Source organism: Chlorocebus sabaeus, chromosome 10, assembly GCF_047675955.1.
Source record: "Chlorocebus sabaeus isolate Y175 chromosome 10, mChlSab1.0.hap1, whole genome shotgun sequence".
NCBI classification, from domain to species: domain Eukaryota; kingdom Metazoa; phylum Chordata; class Mammalia; order Primates; family Cercopithecidae; genus Chlorocebus; species Chlorocebus sabaeus.
In genome coordinates this window covers 129181053-129205352 of record NC_132913.1, presented here as the reverse complement: position 1 = coordinate 129205352, position 24300 = coordinate 129181053, and the positions used below count along the sequence as shown (strand labels likewise).

General features: G+C 51.9%; 2 protein-coding genes across 3 annotated transcripts in view; one reads left to right on the top strand and one right to left on the bottom strand.

Annotated features, from left to right (window-relative positions):
• ATG4B (autophagy related 4B cysteine peptidase) overlaps positions 1 to 19395 on the bottom strand; it is a 29872-nt gene extending 10477 nt beyond the window's left edge. Inside the window, exons 1-6 of one of the 2 annotated variants that reach the window (XM_038001259.2) lie at positions 18993 to 19390; positions 6031 to 6132; positions 5804 to 5875; positions 3270 to 3368; positions 2239 to 2340; positions 1515 to 1587 (exon numbers count right to left, since the gene is read on the bottom strand). In XM_038001259.2, the coding sequence (XP_037857187.1) occupies positions 1515 to 1587; positions 2239 to 2340; positions 3270 to 3368; positions 5804 to 5875; positions 6031 to 6132; positions 18993 to 19347 (803 nt within the window). In that variant the 5' untranslated portion in view covers positions 19348 to 19390. Of the gene's footprint in view, positions 1 to 1514; positions 1588 to 2238; positions 2341 to 3269; positions 3369 to 5803; positions 5876 to 6030; positions 6133 to 18992 lie in introns of both variants that reach the window. The other variant, XM_007967002.3, reaches the window with a different exon arrangement.
• Positions 19396 to 19556: 161 nt separating this feature from the next.
• The window catches only part of THAP4 (THAP domain containing 4), a 45810-nt gene continuing 41066 nt past the window's right edge, over positions 19557 to 24300 (top strand). The window contains exons 1-2 of the mRNA XM_007967003.3: positions 19557 to 19775; positions 22949 to 24114. Of these exons, the coding sequence (XP_007965194.1) occupies positions 19699 to 19775; positions 22949 to 24114 (1243 nt within the window). The 5' untranslated portion in view covers positions 19557 to 19698. The remainder of the gene's footprint in view (positions 19776 to 22948; positions 24115 to 24300) is intronic.

The following is a 24300-nucleotide window of genomic DNA, read 5'->3' as shown; positions in this document are numbered from 1 at the left end:
GGTTTGAACACCTGAAGGACCACTGTGGGAGAAGCAGGCTGGGGCCAGCACGAGCTCTGGCTGTCAGGTCACCATGCACCACAGACACCCAGGTGGAAATGCAGAATAAGCAGCTGGACCTGAGCCTGGAGTCCAGGGACAAATCAGCCTTGCAGGTGTAACTGTGGAAGCCATCTGTGTGCTTGGGTGCAGCAGCACTTGCAGGTTGGGGAGGATCATCCAGCAACGGGGCGGGGGCTGGTGGGGAGCGGGCACGGGACCAGGAGAGACAGCGAGCACGGTGAGTGGCCTGGTGTTCCAGATAAACAGCACTGACTTGATGGGGCCACTCCAGGCAGCAGCAAGAGGAAGTGTGAGCGGGGGTATGGTGGGGCCTGGGGAGCTGCTGGACAGAGGACTCTGAAGGGCACGCAGTGGGGACTTAGCAGGTGCCACGCCAAAACAGGGCGGGCCCAGGAGACGGAGGAGCAGACTGGTGACGTGGGACGGGGGTGACGTGGGATGTGGGAGAGATGGACTTGTGCAGGACCCCAAGGAACCTGACAGAAAAGCTGGGTGGAGGCAGTGACTGCCGTGCTGAGGAGCGAGCTGTGGGTGAGGGGAGACAGGGCCATTTCAGGAACGTGGAACGTGGGGTGCCTGAGGACCTCGAGTGGGATACAGAACAGGCAGATGCAGAACGAGAGGCTTCAAGCGAGCCACGGCTGAAGACAGGCTGGGGAGACGCTGGCCCTTGGACCAGTAGGGAGGAGACCCTGAGGGGGCAGGTCCTGGGGGAACTGGCCAGAGCCTCCCCAAAAATGCTGGGATGCCGGGACACCTGGAATCAGACCAAATGACCCCGGATGGATCAAGAGGAATGAAGAGTGGACACAAAACTGAAACCACAGGCAAGTTTCTGGAACTGCCAGGAGGGTCCTCTCAGAGGAATCTGGGGGGGCGGTAGTGGGGAAGCCGCAGAGGGAAGCATGCAATGGGGCCAAGTGAGGCACGAGAGGAAGCAGGTTCGGAGCAGGTGCAGAGCGCACTTTCAGACGCTGATGTGCATGGGAAGGCGAGCGAGGCTACAGGGAGTCTCCGAGGCTGCAGGGAGTCTCCGGGTAACGTGAGAAAGGCAGGTGGCAAGGCCCGCAGAGGGCAGCCTCCAACAAGCCCGCAGAGGTGGAAGGGCCTGGCACCTGCACAGATGGCTGCAGACCAGCTTCAGCTGCCCACCAGCTTTAGCGGCCCACCCCATCAGAAGCCACCATTACAGGTGGATCCATGCAGCAGACAAAGAACAAGGGTCCAATCTGCCAGCCAGGATCTGGACTATGGTGTGCATTTTATTAGAAAACATAAATTCCCATTCACAAGACCACTTGGCATAGTCACCTCTGGGCAACCTTCCGAGAGCCCTGAAGTAAATAATTAGAGACCCCTTATTTCCTGTAGCCATAAAAACTCAAGGAGAATTTAACCCCCAGGGAACATCCCTGCTGCCCCGTGCCCGGCAACGGAAGTTCAGTACATACTTGAGGACCTGGGCGACAGTGTTCGGCCCGTACCACTGGCCTATGGACTTGCCTTCGCCAACTCCCATTTGCGCTGCAGGGAACAGATCCAGATTAGCGACACACACCCGCCCCGACCATCCCAGCGCCCCCAGCCCTGACCTCTGGTGGCACGTGGTGCCAGGAGACAACACAGGAAGGCCTGGACAGCACCCTACCCAGCCTCAGATGGAAGCATGCCCCAACAAGATTAGGGGAGGCATAAAGGGACAAACAAGGTCTCGGGGACTGTCCTTCGCTATGAACTTAGAAAAGGGGAGGAGCCGGGAATGAAGGGACCACTTCCTTCTGTAAGTGAAAACAGGCTCAAAAGCCGGCCTTGCCTGCAAGAAAGGCCAGCTCCTCTTTACTCACCCCACGCCAATCTGAGCATTCACATTCACTGATGGGGTGAGGCCAATTTCCCCAGGCTGTGCCGAGCACCAGGCACTGCAAGCCGCATGGACAGCAGGAAGGGCAAGGCCCAGGGTTTGGGCCGGGGTGGGACGGGGGTGACGTGGGATTACACGGGGGTGATGTGACAGCAGTGCACAGGCCGTCAGAGGCAGTGTTTACAGGTTTACAGCCTCCTGCTCCACATCCCACAACACCAGAAAATCTCTCACGGGAAACCGACCACTCCACCGACCACTCCACCCTCTCCAAACAGCCCGGGGGGGGCCTGGCACAATCTGCAGCCTCCCACCTATCTGGTGAATGGAGTAGTAACTGTCTTTCCTGTCGATGAACGCATTGAGGACACTGAAGTAGCTGTCTGACTGCCTCTTCCTTTGTGTCCACCTCCAATCTATTGGAAAAAAAATTACAGGTATGCTCTACCGTAAATATGAGAAACAAGAAACAAGTTTTCACTTTCACACTCAAGATACAGATGGCATCCAAACCTTTTTTAGAATTTCTTTTTTTTTTTTTGGAAACAGAGTCTCGCTCTCTCACCCAGGCTGGAGTGCAGCGGTGCAATCTCGGCTCACTGTAACCTCCGCCTCCCGGGTTCAAGCGATTCTCCTGCCTCAGCCTCCCGAGTAGCTGGGACTATAGGCGTGTGCCACCACGCCTAGCTCATTTTTGTATTTTTAGTAGAGACGGGGTTTCACCATGCTGGCCAGGATGGTCTTGATCTCCTGACCTTGGATCACAAGGTCACCCGTCTCGGCAAAAAACAGTGTTGGGATTACAGGCGTGAGCCACCATGCCCGACCAGAATCTTTTAAAAGTAAAAACCCATGTTCTCCAGGATTTCAAATACATATATGCCAAGTTATCAAAACAAATCTGTACAGAAAACAGTTTCAGCAATTTAAAACATTTATCAGCATTCATTTTTTTTTTTTTTTTCCAGATAGGGTCTAACTCTGTTGCAGAGGCTGGAGTGCAGTGGCGCAATCTCAGCTCATTGCAGCCTCCATCTCCCGGGTTCCAGCAATTCTCCGTATCAGTCTCCTGAGTAGCTGGGACTACAGGCAGGAGCCACCACGCCTGGCTAATTTTTGTCTTTTTTGTAGAGACGGGGTCTTGCCATGTTGCCCAGGCTGATTTATCAGCATTCTTTAAAGTCAGTTTTTTAAATCAACAAAAACAAGTGGCTCATTATTCAAGAAAACCTCAATTTCTACTTTGTATTTTACCTGTGACCTGCTCTAAAAAGCCCTGACCCCACAGTCCCCTTTGCTTCCTGAGAACACCGGGCCATGCGCCCTCCCCAGGGCTGTGACTCACCTCGGCCTAGGTGCCGGCACACCAGGGCTTGGGCAAAGATCATCTGTCCACACCGCAGCATGCAGCCCCAGCCTGTGTCCGAGGTGGGGCCTGTCCCCCCTGTCATGGCAGACAGAGAGAAGTGCTCATGGCCAGATGGCCCCACAGGCCACGAGCCCACTGGCAGGAGGCAGCGGGTCAGTCCCACACCACAGGCACCGACTCCCTCATCCATCAGCTCCACTTGGGGCAACACACACCTCTTAGGACTCAGTAACGCCAAGGGCCACATTTACTGGAGAGTGAAATGTCCCGACAACCTCCTCAAAATGGGCAAAACACATGAACAAGTCAGTCACGGAGCAAAAGGAAGGTCTGACAAACATATGAAGACACTGACCCCCATAAGTTATCCAGAAAATGCAAAGTTAAACAAGACAAGTCATTTTCCAATTACCAGAAAGGCAGAAATTCAAAGGTTTGATGACAACCAGTGCTGCCGAGAGCACCGGAAGGGCCACAAGCACGGCAACTCAGCCCTTCCAGCACAGGTGCCTGGGCCTTTCCCTCACAGCCACTCCCTGGGGCCCAGAAAGATGGACAACATGCACCATGGAACTGCGCGGCATGTGACAGGCACGTGGGAAACACTGCCAGTCCATAGCAGGGGTCCAGTGGAATGCCACTGCACAGCAGTGACAACAGAGAGGGCCACCTGTGTGGCAGGCAAGAGGCTGGCCGGTGGCTGCACACCAGGATGAGAAGCAGAGATTCAGGGGTCAGACCACAAGGTTCGCCCTGTGCCCACCTTTGGGCTTCCGGCAGCTTCTCCACGCACTGGCAAGGACGATAAACCCTGTGTCTTGGGGTAGTGGTGGCTGTCACCCACCGACAACCCAATCAGCAGTGCCCATGATCACCCTCGCTCCACTGCTGAAAAAAACTTATCTCAGAGCCAGGCGTGCTGGTGTGCACCTGTAGTCCCAGACACTCAGGAGGCTGAGGGAGAATTGCTTGAGCCCAGGAGTTCAAGTCCAGCCTGGGCAACATGGCGAAACTCCATCTATTAAAAAAATGAATTAATCATTTTAAAATATCATCTCTGTGGGGCTAAGAAGGAAACACACCACACTTGACCTTCAGGACTGCAATAGGGCTGCTTCATCTGCAGGGTTCATCCCCAGCTTCTACCTCCTCCACAAGGCCTCTGCCAAACCAGAAAGGCTTCGCTCCAGTCCTGTTCTCCTTCCCAGCACGCAGCAGGGTGGCTGTGAAGGAGATGGAGGCTGGGGACAAACCTGCATCCAAGGCCGCCCAGAGAGCAGGTTCAGCACAGCTGCAAAACAAGCCCTTGTGGAACGAGCAGCTATTCCCAGGGCACATCTGACAAGGTGTGTCATTAAAATATATCATTAAATATCAATATTCCCAGGGTACATCTGACAAGGTGTGTCATTAAAATATATCATTAAATATCAATATTCCCAGGGCACATCTGACAAGGGGTGTCATTAAAATATATCATTAAATATCAATATTCCCAGGGCACATCTGACAAGGGGTGTCATTAAAATATATCATTAAATATCAATATTCCCAGGGTACATCTGACAAGGTATGTCATTAAAATATATCATTAAATATCAATATTCCCAGGGTACATCTGACAAGGTGTGTCATTAAAATATATCATTAAATATCAATATTCCCAGGGTACATCTGACAAGGGGTGTCATTAAATATCAGCCTAAGGAGACACTGTCGTATGTCCCTATGCGTCAGTGTTCTCCAGTGTCAAGCCACTGTGGCTATTTGACTTCCACCTCACTTCAGGATAAAGATTGAAACTACCCCTAGAAGAGGGACCAAACCCTGACCCGGCACTGAGGAAGCGTGACGCCAGCCCAGCCCTCACCTCCGGCCTCAGTTCTCCGCTGGTGAGAGCAAGGCTGAGAACCAGTCCCCATCTCCTTCCAGCTCCAGGGCATACAACAGTGATGAATGGCTTTTAACAGAACGTACTTTAGTGTTACATAAAAACATGTCACATTCACCTGGCCCTTCAAATCTCCCCACAGGTAAGTGTGGAAAATACTAAAAAAGACGAGGGCTACAGAGAATGGCTTCCAAACATTCTGGACCTAAGTAAGAAACACGTTGCTGAGCTGTGACCCAGAACACACATTCAAATACGCAACTAAAACTAAAATCCCTGAAGCAACATGCTGCCTGCCCACGGCGGACACACACTGTTTTCTATGCCATTCCGTCCTACATTTAAAACAATGTTGGTCGTGACTCATGATACTGACTTCCAGCTCCAGGAATAAATTGTGATTTGCAGTTGAAAATACACTGGCCTGGAGTCAGGAGCCTTGGAGTCTAGCTCTGCCACTACTACAAGGGAGGCCTCGGCCAATTCATTTAACCAGGATTGCTGTGAAGATTCAAATGAAGTACGTAGCATATTGAAGTCAAATCTACAAGCGTAAGTTTTCCTCTTTCCTAAAAACATGTATATTTTGTCCCGTGTTGTAATAAAACAGAGTACTTACCAATGGCTGGAAAGTTTTTCCTGTATGTAAACCAAAGTCTAGATGCCACATCAGACAAGATCTCGTCCTTTTCTAGAGGTTGTTTAAAAGAAAAAAAAACACACACACACACAACGCCTTAAGTTTGCAAGTCACATGTTATGGCAGAGTTAGCAGAGAACAATGATCACAAAATGCTTCTGCAGGCCAAGCGGTCAGACCAGGGTGGGCTCCAGCACGGCCGATACCTGTGAAAATGCTGTATTTTCTACCCAGTATCCAAACGGGCTCTGAGGTCTCCGGAAAATCTTCATACTCGGCAAACCGGAGAGTGTCGTAGGTCAGAGTGGCTGTTGAAACCAAAGACGCACAATTGTCAGACATTTATAATTTCATAAACTAGGATCAAAAGAGCCATTTATAGCACTTCTGTGCTGAAGAGAACAATCGTAAATTCTTGCAACAGCAGCACACCCTCTCGTATCTCGGGCCTACCAAGACACCCACCATGGATGGAGTAAACTCTTGGGAAAGTGCAGAAGGCCCTGCTGGGCAGCTGCTCCGCTAAGGTACGGGGACAGGGAGGTGGGGCCAGCATGCTACTCCCTGAGCCTTTCATATTCTGAGCCACTGAGTCAGTGTCTAACAGCTGACATGAGGGTGAGGCCAAGCTAGGGGCCAACCTGAGGGGCGAGAAAGCAAAAAAATAAAATAAAAAGCCACCCGATTTGAGCACTTACTTTAGACTTAAAACATGTTTAAAACGTAAAGGACAAAAATAAAATGAAACCACCCCCTTCATCTTTGCTCACAAGGGAAGCCACAGAAGAAACAGAACAAGGAGTCATTTTTCATGGCCATCCTAAGGTTTACCAAATGGCACCTTGTCAGCATGTTCAGAGTCACTGTGATGAAGGCGCATGCTCTGGGGCAAGAAACATTGAGCTGCTGGGAAGACTAGGGGTTCTGGTCTACCCCAATTTCCTGGTTAGGAGCAGGTGCTGGAGAAGAATGCGGTGCTACTCCCAGGTAGGAAGTCCACCCCTGGACACTGAGAGGTCGAACTCTCTGCCAAGTCCCCAGAGGTACCTGGGTACAAAGAGCCTAGTAATAAGGACTGAACCTGTTTTCATTCCAACAATGCTACCAGAAAAGCACTGCCACCACTTCCATGTGGCAACACCCCACTTTTTTTTTTTTTTTTTTTTTTGAGACGGAGTCTCGCTCTGTCGCCCAAGCTGGAGTGCAATGGCCGGATCTCAGCTCACTGCAAACTCCGCCTCCCGGGTTTACGCCATTCTCCTGCCTCAGCCTCCCGAGTAGCTGGGACTACAGGCGCCCGCCACCTCGCCCGGCTAGTTTTTTTTTTTTGTATATTTTTAGTAGAGACGGGGTTTCACCGGGTTAGCCAGGATGGTCTCGATCTCCTGACTTCGTGATCCGCCCGTCTCGGCCTCCAAAAGTGCTGGGATTACAGGCTTGAGCCACCGCGCCCGGCCTTTTTTTTTTTTTTTTTTTTTGAGATGGAGTCTTGCTCTGTCACCCAGGCTGGAGTGCAGTGGCATCAGTGATCTCCGCTCACTGCAAACTCTGCCTCCAGGGTTCACGCCATTCTCCTGCCTCACCCTCCCGAGTAGCTGGAACCACAGGCACCCGCCACCACGCCCGGCTAATTTTTTGTATTTTTAGTAGAGACGGGGTTTCACCATGTTAGCCAGGACGGTCTCGATCTTCTGACCCATAGATCCGCCCGCCTCGGCCTCCCAAAGTGCTGGGATGACAGGCAAGAGCCACCGTGCCCGGCCGGCAACACCCCGCTTTCTAAGGAGGCGGCTGGCTGCAGAGTCACGGTGTTCATCCGCTGCGCTAATGAGCCCTGCACGCCACCTTACTCTGTTCTATTTCAGTTAAGAAACTAGGCCAGGCGCAGTGGCTCACGCCTGCAATCCCAGCACTCCGGGAAGCCGAGGTGGGCAGATCACCTGAGGCCAGGAGTTTGAGACCAGCCTGGGTCAGTATGGTGAAACTCCGTCTCTACTAAAAGTACAAAAATTAGCCGGGCATGGTGGCGGGCGCCTGTAATCCCAGCTACTTGGGAGGCTGAGACGGGAGAATCACTTGAATCCAGAGGTGGAGGCTGCAGTGACCTGAGATTGCGCCATTGCACTCCAGCCCGGGTGACAAGAGTGAAACTCCATCTCAAAAAGAAGAAAAAAAAAAAGAAACCAGAGAGGCCCAGGGTCTTCCTGTCCACAAAACTGTGGCTGAGGATACCCATGTCCCACAATGTTCCTGAAAAGAAGGCGCCAGCCAGCAGCAAGGCACCAGCCCAAACACCCACGTGACAAGATGCACATCGCGTATTCTGGGCTGGCACCAGAGGCATCTCTCTCCAGCTGCTCTTCAGGCAACCGGGAACACACAACTCTCATCTGCTGCCTCTCCAGCTCTGATGGTGCCTGATCACTCATCCTTCACCAGCAACTTCACAGCAATCTTTTGAAAATCAATCACTTATAAATTTCTCCCACATCTAAATTTACTATTTGATAACAACCCCACACTTCGACATGAATGACACGCTAATTATAAAACAATACTGAAGACTACAAAAATACACAAATCACGTGAAGCCTCGTGGCCCAGCAATGACTCCTTCCAGAAGTCTTTATGCACAGGTTCATAGGTGAAATCATACTATGCCCATGGTTTCCTCAGCATTCTACGTAAACACAGATCTCCACGTAAGCTGATACTACAAAGCATCGTGTGTGTACTTCTGTGCTGTGCACAGAGGCAGGAGGCAGTCAGAATTCAAAGCCCAGCTTGGGTACTGGTAAACTGTAGTTTCCTGGACCACTTACTTAACTTCTAGGTGTGAATGTTCCCTCATCCATAAAATGGGATAATAACAGGACAGCCTCCGCATGTGGCTGTGACGTTTCCATGAAACACTTCCAATGAGGTGCTGGCTGGCAGACAGAAGGGCTCCAATGTCAGCTCTGTCATTAACATCAAGGACTCAGAACCACAGGGTCAAAGGCACACACATTTTATTAGACCTAAAAGCCTGAATTGTCTGCGCAGCTAATTCCCAAACACAGGGTTTGGAAGTACCTGCAAGCATCTCCCTCAGTGCAGGCAGAACTACCAAATCCACAGCAGAGGGCCCTACGGGCATCGTTTAAAGGATTCTCAGCTGTGGGAGACCCCGTCCCTCTCTGCCCTTTTCCTAGAGCAGTGCTGTGGCTTCCTGAGCAAGAAGACAGGCGTTGTGGAGTGGCTGGAGCCAGATGAAGCAAGCTTTCCACAGCAGGGCTTTGTCCAAGAGCTCTGCTCTTTTTTTTTCCTTTCTTTTTTTTTTTTTTCGGAGACAGTGTCTCATGTGGTCACCCGGGCTGCAGTACAGTGGTGCAATCACAGCTTGCTGCAGCCTCAAACTCCCAAGCTCAATCAATCCTCCAGTCTCAGTCTCCTGAGCAGCTGAGACTACAGGCATGTGCCACCACACTCAGCTAATTTTTGTATTTTTTGTAGAGATGGGGTCTCATGATGTTGTCAAGCTGCTCTCAAACTCCTAGGCTCAAGCAATCCACCTGCCTCAGCCTCCTGAAGTGCTGGGATTACAGGCATGAGCCACTACACCTGGCCCCCAAGAGCTCTGCTCTTACACATTTCACTTGTCCATGCTTTCAGAGACAGTATCAACCAAACTGCTTGGTAACTGTGAATAAATAAAGTCCAAGTTTACATTCTCTCCCACCTTTTTATATATATAAGGTTACTTGTTTCTGCACATGATTACAAAAACTGAGTTGAGATGAATTAAGGTCCATGCCTTTTTTTGTGTGTGTGTGATGGAGTTTCACTCTGTTGCCCAGGCTGGAGTGCAGTGGCATGATCTTGGCTGCAAGCAGCCTCCATCTTCCAGGTTCAAGCAATTCTCCCGCCTCAGCTTCCCGAGTAGCTAGGATTACAGACACCCGCCACCATGCCCAGCTAATTTTTGTATTTTTAGTAGAGACAGGGTTTCACCATGTTGGCCAGGCTGGTCTCGATCTCCTGACCTCAAGTGATGCATTCGCCTTGGCCTCCCAAAGTGCTGGGATTACAGGTGTGAGCCATCGCACCTGACCCACACCTATCTTTTTAAAGAGCTGAAAACCATCATGATGTCCCCGCTATCTCTCTAAAGCCACTCCTGAATCTTCAGAAGTCCCTGCTATTCTTTGACCTCTAGGCTTTATTCAGTATATAGACTAAAATCCAGAAAATTTATTCTCAAGGAAAAAGGATGCAAACACCACCGGTCTAATTTCAACGCTGCAGGACAATGATTCCATCTTGCTGTTGGAATATTCTTCTCATGTTTGAGACTGTTCCAAGGCATCAGCTTTGAACTAAAGATACACATATCTTTTATTTAAAGTACAGCAGAACTAAATGAACACTTTGGCAAGTATCTCTTTGTAGACTACAGATGTTCCTTAACTCAGGATGGGATCATGTCCAATAAACCCATTGTAAGTTGAAAATACTTAAGGCAAAAATGCACTGAGGCCAGGCACAGGGGCTCACGCCTGTAATCCCAGCACTTTGGGAGGCCAACGAATTACCTGAGGTCAGGAGTTCCAGACCAGCCTGGTCAACATGGTGAAATCCCATCTCTTTTAAAAACACAAAAAATTACCCGGGCGTGGTGGCGGGCGCCTATAGTCCCAGCTACTCAGGAGGCTGAGGCAGGAGAATCGCTTGAACCCAGGAGGTGTAGCTGCAGTGAGCTGAGATCGCGCCACTGCATTCCAGCCCGGGTGGCAGAGTGAAACTCTATCTCAAAAAAAAAAAAAAAAATTGAATACATGTAACCTACCTAACATCACAGCGTGGCCTGGCCTGCCTTAAATGTGCTCAGAACACGTACCTTAGCCTACAACTGGGCAAACTCACCTGGCCACACAGTGCCCTGTAGAGCAGGGGTCATTCCCCCTCATCACTGGCTGACGAGGAGCTCTCTGGCATCTCCAGAGTACCTGGGGGCATATTGCTGGCCCAGGAAAAGATCAAAGTTTAAAACGTAAGTATGGTTTCTATAGAATGCATACTGCTTTCACACTCGTAAAGCCAAAAAATTGTAAGTCAAACCATGGTAGTTTGGAAACCATCTGTATTTCAGAAGAATGTGGTGTATGTCATTGGGAAAAGGACCATATTGTTGAATCAATAGCAGTCTGTAGTATCAGAATCTGGAAACTGAGAAACAGGATGTCTAGTTTCCCATATTAAAAATATAAATGATAAAGGAATGAGAGAAGTAGATAAGGAAGAAAAGTGAAAAGGCTCCCTCTGAAAGTAACGAGGCCTGAGCAGCTGTGAAGTTGAGAGATTTTCAACACGGCAGCAGTAAAATGCAAAGTCGTTGTATTTCTTAGATTTATTAGTAAACTTTATAGGCAAGGAAGCCAACTTCAGAGTGAAGAGAATAAGAGGTGTTCCATTAAGTTCAAATACACCACCACACCTCCAGCTGTACTGGGAAAATTACCAGTGTGTGGCCTCAGCTTCCTCACCGCATAAACCATCAAGGAGACAGGAAACCCGAGGGGAGCAAAACCAAGGAGCAGTCACAGTGTTTGGTGGTGAATAGGAACAGCACAGCCGCAGCGAACATGACCCATGGGGTCCCTAAGGAGGGCTCCCACACCACTGCGCCCCAAGCTGCGCTGCTCCTCCGTCTGGAGAAATGCACTCCAGCCCTCCCCAGAATCCTGCCCTCTGTTGGGAGTGAGTCACACATTCCCCTAGGACTAGTTGCGGACACACTGAAAACACGATCCCTTGCTTCTTCCACCACACTGCGCCCTCCTCTCTGTACCGTGGAGGACGCTGCGAGTGGGGAGTGCCTGCACGTCACACCTGGAGCACGTTCCTGACAGCAGAGCACCAGCTGTGGAGTCAGAAGTCTGAGCCCACCACTGAGCAGCCACGCAGCCTTATAGGCAAGTGACCGTCCTGTGACTTGATGTCCTCACTGTGAGACGGACAAGGTGCAGGAAGAGCTCTAAACCACACAGGAGCAGCGACCGCTCTCTCAAGGCCAGCCTTCTCAAACCACTGAAACGGGTGAGCAGTCAAGACCCGGCATGGATGGACATATTATGTAAGCAGAGGTGCAGCAGAGTACAAGGTCAACAGACACCCAACCAAACGTGAGTCTCTACTAACGCTGAATCCAACATAACACACCTTCCTCCGAGAGAGTGACGGCATTTAGAGAGCGAGAGCCTGCCGCCCCGCTTCACGGGCTGGCCCCAAGGACCAGAGAGACCTGCAGCAATTCCTACAACAGAGCCAACGAAGACTCAGACTTGCATCCCTTCAGTTATGAGGACGGCTTCCCTGTACTCTGGGGGGGCCCACGTTGTCCCTCTCATGGAGGACAGGAGGGAATGCGCTAAGCAGGCCCTCCGGGCAGAACTCACTCCTCCTGGACACCCTCACAGCTCCAGCTGAAGAGGAAGACACAACAAGGAGCCATGGACTGAGGCATCCGGAACAGTACAGAGAGCTCCCTGACCTTCCAGATCTTACTTTATGATGGAGGAAGGAGAACTTCTTTGGAATTAACACTTCTAATTTCTTTTTTTTTTTTTTTTTTTGAGATGGAGTTTTGCTCTCATCACCCAGGCTGGAGTGCAATGGCGCAATCTTGGCTCACTGCAACCTTCGCCTCCCGGGTTCAAGCACTTCTCCTGCCTCAGCCTCCCAGGTAGCTGGGATTACAGGCATGTGCCTTCACGCCTGGCTAATTTTGTATTTTTAGTAGAGAGGGGTTTCTGCCATGTTGGTCAGGCTGGTCTCGAACTCCTCATCTCAGATGATCAGCCTACCTCAGTCTCCCAAACTGCTGGGATTACAGGCGTGAGCCTCCGCGCCTGGCCAACACTTCTGATTTCTACTGAGGTTTGCTTCTGGAGTCTGAGAGCCTGCTCGATAGCTACAGGACAGACACAAGCCTGGACTACTTCCAGCATCAGTCTCCTCACCCACGAAATGGGGCACAGCCACCAGTTTTCCCAGTGGGGTGAGAACCCACAATGGGTGCAAAACTAACGCTCACAATCACTAACATTTGCAGATCGACCAACACGATGATTCCATTCTCAAACGTTCCTTCTTTTTTTTGACACAGGGTCTGGCTCTGTCACCCAAGCTGGAGTGCAGTGGTGTGATCTCAGCTCACTGCAACCTCCCCCCCCAGCCTCAAGGGATCCTCCCACCTCAGCCTCCTGAGTAGCTGGGACTACAGGCATGCACCATCATGCCTAATTTTTGTATTTTTTTGTAGAGGTGGGGTTTCGCTATGTTAACCAGGCTGGTCTCGAACTCCTGGGCTCCAGTGATCCACCCACCTCAGTCTCCCAAAGTGCTGGGACTACAAGTGTGAGCCACCACGCCTGGCCAGGTTCCTTCACTGACTCTCAGATGAATGAGATCCACTTAGGCCTGAGGCCAGCTGCCTCAGGGATTCTCCATGGAGAGGTTCCCTTGCCTTATTTCACAGCCCGTCATAATTTCACCATCTTCACATGCCGTGTCATGTGATTTATAAGGTAATTCATGTAGCCCCTGACAGAAAAGGGGTCAAGCTTCGAAAAAAATACCCATTGGCCGGGTGCAGTGGCTCACACCTGTAATCCCAGAACTTTAGGAGGTCGAGGTGGGTGGATTGCCTGAGGTCAGGGCTTCAAGACCAGCCTGGCCAACATGGCAAAACCCTGTTGCAGTGAGCCGAGATCATGCCACCGCACTCCAGCCTGGACGACAGAGGAAGAAAAATACATACACACACACACACACACACACACACCCCCATCTCCAGACTCCCAGGTAATGATTTTAATTTGAAATTAGATAACATGCAAGGTCAGGTGCGGTGGCTCATGCCTGTAATCCCAGCACGTTAAGAGGCCAAGATGAGAGGATCACTTAAGCCCAGGAGTTTGAGACCAGCCTGGACAACACAGGGAGATCCTGTCTCTCTTTAAAAAAAAAAAAAAAAAAAAAAAAAATTAGCTAAGCATGGACACCTGTAGTCTTAGCTACTGAGGAATGTGAGGCAAGATCACTTGAGCCCAGGAGACCAAGGCTGCAATGAGCTGCGGCTGCCACACCGTACTCCAGTCTGGGCGATGAAGAGAGACCCCGCCTCAAAAAATCAAAATAAGATGACACGCAGGAGGAACAAGATGAAGAGGTAGGCCGGGTGTGGTGGCTCACGCCTGTAATCTCAGCACTTTGGGAGGCCGAGGTGGGCAGATCACTTGAGGTCAGAAGTTCAAGAACAGCCTGGCCAGCATGGTGAAACCCCATCTCTACTAAAAATATTTAAAAAATTAGCCGGGCATGGTGGTACACAACTGTAATCCCAGCTACTTGGGAGGCTGAGGCAGGAGAATCTCTTGAACCCAAGAGGCAGAGGCTGCAGTGAGCCAAGATAGAGCCACAGCACTCCAGCCAGTCTGGGCGACAGTGAGACTCCATCTGAAAAAAAAAAAAAAGACGGAGAGGTACTGTACACCTTAAGAAAGAGTCCCCCTTAGAAGCAGTTCTCCCATTTGATCAGCTGGATCCCAGACACATGATTTTCCACACCTCTTCCCTGGGACTTCTGCGATTACAAGCAGAAGAGAGCAGATGGCATTTTAATAACATAGTAATTCCATTAGAAAAAAATGTGACTTAATATTATTAATCTGACAGGCAGAAATGTCGGGAATTGGACTCAATGAATTTAACCAACTTCTCTCCATTTAGTACCAATTACACTTCATTCAAACAGGGAGAACTACAAAAAACATACAAGTAAATTTAAGAGCTTGCTGTAAAGCACTTCATTTCGAAGAAATCTTCCTAAAACACTTAGAAGTTATTTTCCAAAAGATTTATATTTTATAAATTCAACAAAGGGTTCTTATTTTCCTTTAGAAAACTGTTAGCTTTAAGATAACAGTTTGCATACGATTACTCCTTTTTTTTTAAATCCCCAAGAGTTTACATGAGAATGCTAGTAGTTCAGCCCTGAATGAAAATACAGAAAGAGAAAAAAGAACTCCAAATTTAGCTACATCAGAAAACTAGAAAACAGTTTCAGTGCACACACTGGGCAGAACGTGCACATTCAAACCCACTCCGCAGCAGCCTCTGCATTCATTACACGTCACGCTAACATACAGGATTTACGTTAAACTCTACACACTGGAAGTTTTTATAATAGGAGAATGTGTAGGTTATCATTAATTCAAGTTTTTTTTTTTTTATTACCAACCACATGCCAGACACAAGTGATGCAAGCACAAGATATCAGCTCTGTCCTCAAGGAATGGCAGTCTGGCTATTTAAGTGCTGGCACCTGCCAGTCCTCTGAATAGGGAGCGTGCTTTTAGGGACAGTGCTGGAACTGGTGGAGAACACAGCCACACCGTGGTCTGCCTGCCACCTCCTGGACCTCCCCATACCCGCAGAGGCCCTTGGCCTCTTTTCTTTCCCACCCACATTCAGACCCTGGGTAACCTCATCTGATGTGACCTCCAGTCTACCTCCAGCCCAGGCTTATTCTTTTAGCTCCAAACCTGTAGACCCAAAAGCCCACTGGACACTGCTACAAGGATGTCTAACAGGCGCCTCACATTCAGCACACATAAATCCAAACTCGCAACAGAAAGCTTCCCACCAGGCAGGACCTCCCCAAGTCTTCCCCATCCAAGTTTCTTAGCTCAGGTCATACACTTTGGGGACATCTTAACTCCTCCCTCTCTACCCATCCCTCTCCCAACTTCCAATCTATAAACGAATTCTATTGTCTCAACCTCCAAAACACATGCAGAAGTCAACCTCTTATCCACCGTGAACTAAGTAAGCCACTGGCATCTCCTTGCTAGCTTGTTCAACAGTCTCTTAGCTGGAATCCTTGCCTCTGCCCTTGCCCCTCTGCAGTACATTCTCAAAAGAGATACCAGAGCGAGCCTGTTAAACAGTCTATCATGTTACTCCTCCTCTTGAACAAAACCTTCCGAAGGGTTGCCATCCTATTCAGAATAAACACTGAAGTCCTCACTATGACCTGGCTACTGAACCTAAGTCACCTCTTTATCCTCAGCTCCTGCTTTTCCCTCCACCACCCGCTGCACCCTAGCCACACCAGGCTCTTCCTACCTGCCCTTCCTCCTACACTGCTTAAAGCTTGGTCAAAACTTCACCTTCAGAGTGAGGCCCTTCCTGGCCATCCTGGCTACAATTCTGATCCTCCTCATCCTCGGTGCAAGTCACTGTCCCCCAGGAGCCACGCACTTTGCTGCTAATGCTGGTCTCATGTCTAGAACGTTAGTTACCCCAGGGCAACGGTTTTCATCTATGTTGTTCCTTCTCTAGTTCTAGCGTCTAGAACAATGCCTAACACATACCTGACAGTCAGTAATAAACAGTGTATTGAATGAATGACTATCAGAACAAACAGAAACTGTATTACACATGGTCAAGGAAGGCAGAATCTTCAAGAATTCTAGAGATCAGAGGAGGGCAGATCATTAATCATCCCTGAAAGGAAATACAGCATCAAGTAAGAAGGAAAATTCCCCATGATATCCTACAAACATCATAAATGTTTTTATCAGCATAAACAGAGACCTTTAAATGCAAGCGACTTTCCTACTCTGATTCCGCATGCAGCAGCATCCCGTGTCCTATTAAAGTATCATCATGTCAATATGGTTGTCAAGAGAAAATAAAAGACAAAAATAAACTATCACCATGTAACAACATAACTGTTCTCCTAACTTGAACATAATGATTTTCATATTTTAGGTCATGTGATCGACCCTGAACTCTGTTTTTGACCTTAACCAAGTCTCTCATATGATACTCCAGTGTCAAGGTATCGAAATGACAGAGGCAGGGGGGAAACAAATCCTAGGCAGAGAGGGGCGAGTCACCAGTGAAACCCAACCTTCAAGCCACAGTTTAAAGCCTGAAAGCCAAGCAACGAGTCTCCGATAAATCCACAGACTGGACTGCAAACCTCTCTTCCTGTTTGGTGCGCTTTCCTCTAATTAATCCCCACCCTTCACCTATTTTATATATCCCTACCCTTCTCTAATTGGTTTATTACACTGTTGTGCCCATCTTTGAGTGGTGACTTTGTTTTAGCCTTTTTTGCATACTCACAAACAAATCAGCACACACTCCCCATTCTGAGCCCATAAAAGCCCTGGACCCAGCCACACCAAGGGAGACCACCCGACTTTGGGTGGAAGACCACCCTTGAGTCCCCTCTCTGCTGAGAGCTGTTTCATCACTCAATAAAACTATTCTCCACCCTCCTCACTCTTCGATTGTCGGTGTAATCTCATTCTTCTTGGACGTGGGACAAGAACTAAGGACCCAATGAATGCGGGTACAAAGAAAGGTGTAACACTGTGGCCCTTGTCCCTCTGCTGGGAAAGGGCAGTTGCCCTACGTGACAGCCCACAGCAACAGGAAGCAGCTGGGGGGATGGAGCTAGCCCCAGAGCTATAGCCTGGAGCAGGGCAATGGGAGTGACAGGGCTGTTGACACTTTGCAACACCCCCTCTTGGGCTTCAGGGTTGCAAGCATCCCTGCTTGGGCGCCACTACCTTCCCCTTGTCTGGACACCAGAATCCACTGCCCCCTTGTCTGGATGCTGGAGTCTGCTGTGGGAGTTGCTTGCCACACGTCTAGCTGTAAGCTCTGCAGATCCCACTCTGGTGTCTGCACTTGAAACAGCTGGCGGGACCCAGCACTCACTCACCCACACACCCACTCCCGCCAGGGGCTGAGCATGAAGTCATGGCGGCCATGGTATCCATGCCAGAGTGCAAACCAGGTGCCACCCGGTGGGCCAAGTAGACAGGGCATCTCCTGCGGCGAGCCCGGACTCAAGCAAGGCCTGGGCAGGGGCCTCGCCAGCTGGAGGTCTCTGGCTGGCAAAGTGGCTGAGAAAAATCCTGCATCACAAACAATAATACCTAATAAGATATAATACAACAGTTGGAAACTAGTAAACAACAAATAGCACACAGCTGCGAATAGTACAACCGTGTCTGACAGTTATTCTAAAAAACAAACTTCACAAGATACACATGCTCCTTAGGGAGTCAGGGCTCCTGTTTCCTCCAACCACCTACCACATTTAAGCGGGGAGCAGCTACAAATCATTTAAACAGATATTGGCAATACACATTACAGTTTTCCTACTCAGATCTTAATAAATTCGTGTTGTAGCTGCCAGAACAATAATAAGTAAAGAATGACATTCAGAATGACAGAATTACACCAGATGAAAATCTTTCTTTACAGACGGGGGATACTTGATAAAAGGCAAATCAGTTCCCAAAAGAATTAATGGGCTAAAACTTCTGTGTAAAAATATTTCTAGGGCTACTGGACAAGCGATGGGTTTGGTACTGACTTAAAACTACCTTGCCAGCAAAAATGGAGCGGAAGCACGAAAGAATAGGCAAAAACACCAACACTCCACAACACACACACACACACTCACTCTCTCTCATGAACCCAAGAAACTAAGACCCGATGACACAAATTCACTGTTTCTCTTTCTCGTCACGGAAAAGCAGCTTGGAGGATCTACTGGTTACTAAATTGAAAACAAAAACAAAAAAGATGCGTATATTGTGATGAATATGTCATATTTCTCGCCTCCAAACTACCAATAACTTCATACAAGTTAAAGAATTTCCATCCCTTCACGCTCAGCTGCGGGAAGGCCACGCTTTCGCCCGCCGCTGGCGTTCCCGGTCCGGACCGCGGCCGCCCCGTCCGCCGCCGCGCCACTCCCCGCCCGGCAGGCTTCGCCGCTCTCCACGGCCGACCTGGCTCAAGGGCCTGTGCAGTCACAACCTCCAGAGCGCTCCGGGCGGGACCAGAAAAGCAGCAGAAGCTCCAGGGCAACCGACAGCCGGTTCCGCGGCGCAGAGCGCCGCCGTCCCCCTCCCGCGCCCACCGCCCACCACCCACCAACACCGCCCCGCGCTCCCGCAGCGCCCGCCGCCCCGGCCCAGCCTGGCCCGCACCGGTGTGCCCAGGAGCGAGTCGCGGCAGCCCGGCCCCGAGCAGCGGAGGCCGATGATAAGGCGAGCACCTCCTGCGGAAAGGCAGGCCCCCGGCAACTCCTCACCTGCGTCCATCTTCCCAGTCCGGCCGCCGACTGACCCAAGCGGCGTCGCTCCGACGGGCCCGCAGCGCGACGCGGCGACGGGACGCCGCGGGGGCCAATCGGGGCGCGCGGCAGGCGGCAAAGAGGATACGGCGCGCAAGCGGAAATACGCGGGAGCCGCCATTTTGGCGTACGGCCGGGCCAACGCGAGCCCCGGGCGCCCTGCGAGCGGCGTGGGGTCGTGTCGCGGGACGACGGCTCGCTCTGCTGTCCGACGGGACACTGCGTGCCATGGGTGGCGCTTCCTCCTCTTAGAGGACCCGGGAGCAGTTGTCCAGGCGGCAGAGGCGGGCTCTGTCCCTGTCCGAGCAGCCATCTTGCGGTACGGACGTGCCCGGCGCGCCCATGTCGCCGTACGGTCTGGCCCCGCTGGGGCGACTCCTCCGCCCGCCTGCCCGCCTGCCGGCGGACGCTGCGAGGGGCCGGCTGCGCCCCGCTGGTCCAGAAGACGCCCGAACCCGCTCCTGGCTAGGACGCGGGCGGGGGCGGGGGCGGGGGCGGGCCCGCGGCGGGCGTCTGCGCCTCCATCTTGCCGTACGGCGCGGACGCCGCGGGCCGGCCCACGTCCCGAGCCGTGTCGCCGCCGCGCTCCCTCCCTCGGGGCGGTCCGCGGGCGGGCGGGCGGCGAGGGCCGGGGCCTGGCGGCGCGGCTGGGCCAAGGCCCGCAATGGTGATCTGCTGTGCGGCCGTGAACTGCTCCAATCGGCAGGGCAAGGGCGAGAAGCGCGCCGTCTCCTTCCACAGGTACGGGGGCCCCGGGCCGCCACGCCCCCGCCCCGGCCCGGCCCTGCGGGGAAACTGAGGCCCCCGCGGCCGGCCCGAACGCAGGGGGCGGGGGCGCCGGGCCTCGGCTGCCGGGGCGCGGGGGAGCGGGCGTGGGCGCTGTGTGACCTTGGCCCGGCCGCCGTCTCTGGGCCGGGCGCCTCGGGCAGAGCGGCCGCCCCCACCCCGGCCGCCCGGGTCCGCCCTGCGCGCGATCGATCCGGCCGGCGCCGCGGCTTCAGAAGCCGCACGTTCTGGAAGCGCAGGTCCCGGGCCGATTGTCCTGCTCGGCGGCGACTGCTGCCTCTCCGGACCGCGGGCGGTCGGCCTGGATGTCTGCGAGCAGGAGCGGCCGGGCAGATGGGACCTGCGCCTCCTTTGCTGACAGCCCCCGAGAGGGCTTTCCGGGACGGGGCCCCCGAGCCCGGGACGCGGGTCCGCGCGGAGAGCCTGCGGGACGGCCGGCTGGGGACCGCATCCTCCCGCGCTCCCTTAGAGCCTGGCCCGGGGCTCTCGGCCGCTTCCCACGTGGGCCCCCGCGGCAGGGCCCAAACCCCCCTAAGGCCTTGTGGGTTCAGCCTATTTCAGTGAGATTTCTGCGGATTACACGCGGGAGGCACCAGAACCGCGAACAGACTTTGAAAACCACTTTGTAGATGTTTCTGTTTTTTGTTGCAGGGTGTTATTTAAGTTTTAAAGACGGCAGTGGCACGTGTTATTTATAGTGTTATTGAAAGTTCACAGTATTTTGCTGTCAGTCTTAAATCATTACAATGTATTATAAGAATTAGTAACTTTAGATTATTTCACAAGTCAGCCAGATGACAATTTCCTTCAGAGCTTGTGTCCTAGAAGTTTTGTTGCTATTTTTTGAAAACAAGGCAACGTGTTGCAACGGTCTAACATGGTATGGGGGGAACGGACACCGGAATTGGGGGTGGGGGGCGTACCTTTGGAGTTGGCCTCACAAAGCATTCAGAAAGGAGGTTAGAAGGTCCTGTTGCTTAGAACGTCCCAGTCCATCCTGTTAGGGTTTGTCCTGGTCCACGCTGGCCTCAGGTGGAGCAAATAGCAGTTAGAACTGACCACCTTGCCCCTTATGTGCACCTTAGGGCCTGAGTTTTTGTTTTTGTTTTTGTTTTTGTTTTTGTTTTCCGTTTTTTCTCTTTTTTTTTTTTGAGACGGAGTCTCCCTCTGTCGCCCAGGCTGGAGTGCAGTGGTGCGATCTCGGCTCACTGCAACCTCCACTTCTGGGTTCAAGCGATTCTCCGGCTTCAGCCTCCCAAGTAGCTGGGATTACAGGCACGCGCCACCACGTCCGTCTAATTTTTTTGTACTCTTAGTAGAGACAGGGTTTCGCCATATTGGCCAGGCTGGTCTCGAATTCTGGCCTCAAACTCCTGACCTCAAATGATCCACCTGCCTCGGCCTCCCAAAGTCCTGGGATTGCAGGCATAAGCCACCCCACCAGGCTCAGGCCTGTTTTCTTAAACACACAGCTTGCCTTAATGAAGAAATGGTTATGAAGGATCTTTATTAGGTAATAAAGAAGAAATGGCTAAGCATCCTATTCAGTTTCTTCCTGCACCGGTTGCTTTTCTCCCACAATTTTTAAATTATGGTATAATACATGTAACATGAAATTTACCATCCTAACTTTTTTTGGAGACAGAGCCCCACTCTGTCACCCAGGCTGGAGTGCAGTGGTGTGACCATAGCTCACTGCAGCCTCAACCTCCTGGACCCAAGTGGTGCTGTCACCTCAGCCTCCAGAATAGCTGGGATCACAGGCATGAGCTGCGGCTCCCAGCCTTTCCTACCACGTTTTCCAGTGTACAGTTCATGGCAGTAAATACTTTCACATTGTTGTGTAACCGTCACTACCGTCCATCTCCAGAATTATTTTTATTTTCTGAAGCCTAATCTCTGCACCCGTTAAACACTAACACCCCAGTCCTCCTCTCCCTAGGCTCTGGTAACCCCCATTCTCCTGTCTCTTTTTTTTTTTTGAGACGGAGTCTCGCTATGTTGCCCAGGCTAGAGTGCAGTGGCGCAATCTTGGCTCACTGCAAGCTCCGCTTTCCGGGTTCACGCCATTCTCCTGCCTCAGCCTCCCGAGTAGCTGGGACTACAGGCATCCGCCACCGCGCCGGGCTTTTTTGTATTTTTAGTAGAGACAGGGTTTCACCCTGTTGGCCAGGATGGTCTCGATCTCCTGACCTTGTGATCCGCCCGCCTCAGCCTCCCAAAGTGCTGAGATTACAGGTGTGAGCCACCGCGCCCGGCCTCTCCTGTCTCTATGAATTTGATTACTCTAAGTACCTCATGTGAGTGGTATCATGCAGTGTTTGTCTTTTTGCAACTAACCTATTTCATTCAGTATAATGTCCTCAAGGTTCATCTGGGTTGGTTGATTTTGTTTTGAGGGAAGAAGACTGGGTCTCGCTCTGTTCCCCAGGCTGGGGAGCAGTGGTGCAGTCTTAGCTCACGGTAACTTCGAATTTCTGGGCTCAAAGAATCCTCAAGCCTCAGGCTCCCGAGCAGCTGGAACTGCAGGCGAGCACCACTGTGGCCTGTCCCTGGGCTGCTGACTTTTAAAAGGAGCATTTTTAGTCCTGGAGGTGAGCTTGCAGCAGGAACACAGAACTGTAGCTCTGGAGTCTTCTGGAGGTCTCCAGATTCTCAGCTGCTTGTGCACAGCCAGGGCTGCCTTGGTGCAGTCCTGATCTTTCACGCCCCAGTCTATGTGGAGCTGGCCCTGGTTTTAGCACCCAGAGTCCTACCTTCCAGGCAGTTTGGGAGGGTTAGTTAGCAGTCAGCTTCTAGGAGCTATTTCCTGCTGTCCTGAGGCCATCCTGGCACTGTCTCTCAGCATCCTGTGTCCCCATAGGGCATTTACCACAGCTGGGGAGCAGTTAGTTACCTTCTTTCCCATCCGCCCTACAGACTATAAGCTCTGTATGGATAGACAATGGGTCTTTCAGATTTCTACTCCAGTAGAAGATGTTTCTTAAATTTTTTTGAAGCATTTTTTTAAGTGGATGAATTCAATACAGCTTAGGGTGCTTGCAAAAATACTTGTTTTGCTTTTACAGTTGATTATTTTAAGGGGAGACATTTAATTATTTCTAATTACTTTGTCGTTTGTCCTGTAGGTTCCCCCTAAAGGACTCAAAACGTCTAATCCAATGGTTAAAAGCTGTTCAGAGGGATAACTGGACTCCCACTAAGTATTCATTTCTTTGTAGTGAGCATTTCACCAAAGACAGCTTCTCCAAGAGGCTGGAGGACCAGCATCGCCTGCTGAAGCCCACAGCTGTGCCATCCATCTTTCACCTGACTGAGAAGAAGAGGGGGGCTGGAGGCCATGGCCGCACCCGGAGGAAAGATGCCAGCAAGGCCACAGGGGGTGTGAGGGGACACTCGAGCGCCGCCACCGGCAGAGGAGCTACAGGTTGGTCACCATCCTCGAGTGGAAACCCGATGGCCAAGCCAGAGTCCCGCAGGTTGAAGCGAGCTGCTCTGCAGGGTGAAGCCGCACCCAGGGCGGCCCAGGAGGCCGCCAGCCAGGAGCAGGCCCAGCAAGCCTTGGAACGAACTCCAGGAGACGGACTGGCCACCATGGTGGCAGGCAGCCAGGGAAAAGCAGAAGTGTCTGCCACAGATGCTGGCGATGAGAGCGCCACCCCCTCCATCGAAGGAGGCGTGGCAGATAAGAGTGGCATTTCCATGGATGACTTTACGCCCCCAGGATCTGGGGCGTGCAAATTTATTGGCTCACTTCATTCGTACAGTTTCTCCTCCAAGCACACCCGAGAAAGGCCATCTGTCCCCCGAGAGCCCATTGACCGCAAGAGGCCGAAGAAAGATGTGGAACCAAGCTGCAGTGGGAGCAGCCTGGGGCCCGATAAGGGCCTGGCCCAGAGTAGTCCCCCCGGCTCCTCACTTACCGCGACTCCGCAGAAGCCTTCCCAGAGCCCCTCCGCCCCTCCCACCGACGTCACCCCAAAGCCAGCCACGGAAGCCGTGCAGAGCCAGCACAGCGACGCCAGCCCCATGTCCATCAACGAGGTCATCCTGTCGGCGTCGGGGGCTTGCAAGCTCATCGACTCACTGCACTCCTACTGCTTCTCCTCCCGGCAGAACAAAAGCCAGGTGTGCTGCCTGCGGGAGCAGGTGGAGAAGAAGAATGGCGAGCTGAAGAGCCTGCGGCAGAGGGTCAGCCGCTCCGACAGCCAGGTGCGGAAGCTACAGGAGAAGCTGGACGAGCTGAGGAGAGTGAGCGTCCCCTACCCGAGTGGCCTGCTGTCGCCCAGCCGCGGTCAGTACCGGAGCCTCGCGTACCCATGCTCCCTTCCCGTTAGGAGGGATTTCTCTGCAACGTGGCCAATGTCCCCTGAGCATTTCTTGGGGCGGAGGCGGGGGGTGCGGGGTGCGTCGCAATCTCCCTGCGCTCTCAGGAGGCGGCTCTGGTCGTAGCCACGCCTTGTAGATGAGGGAACCCGGG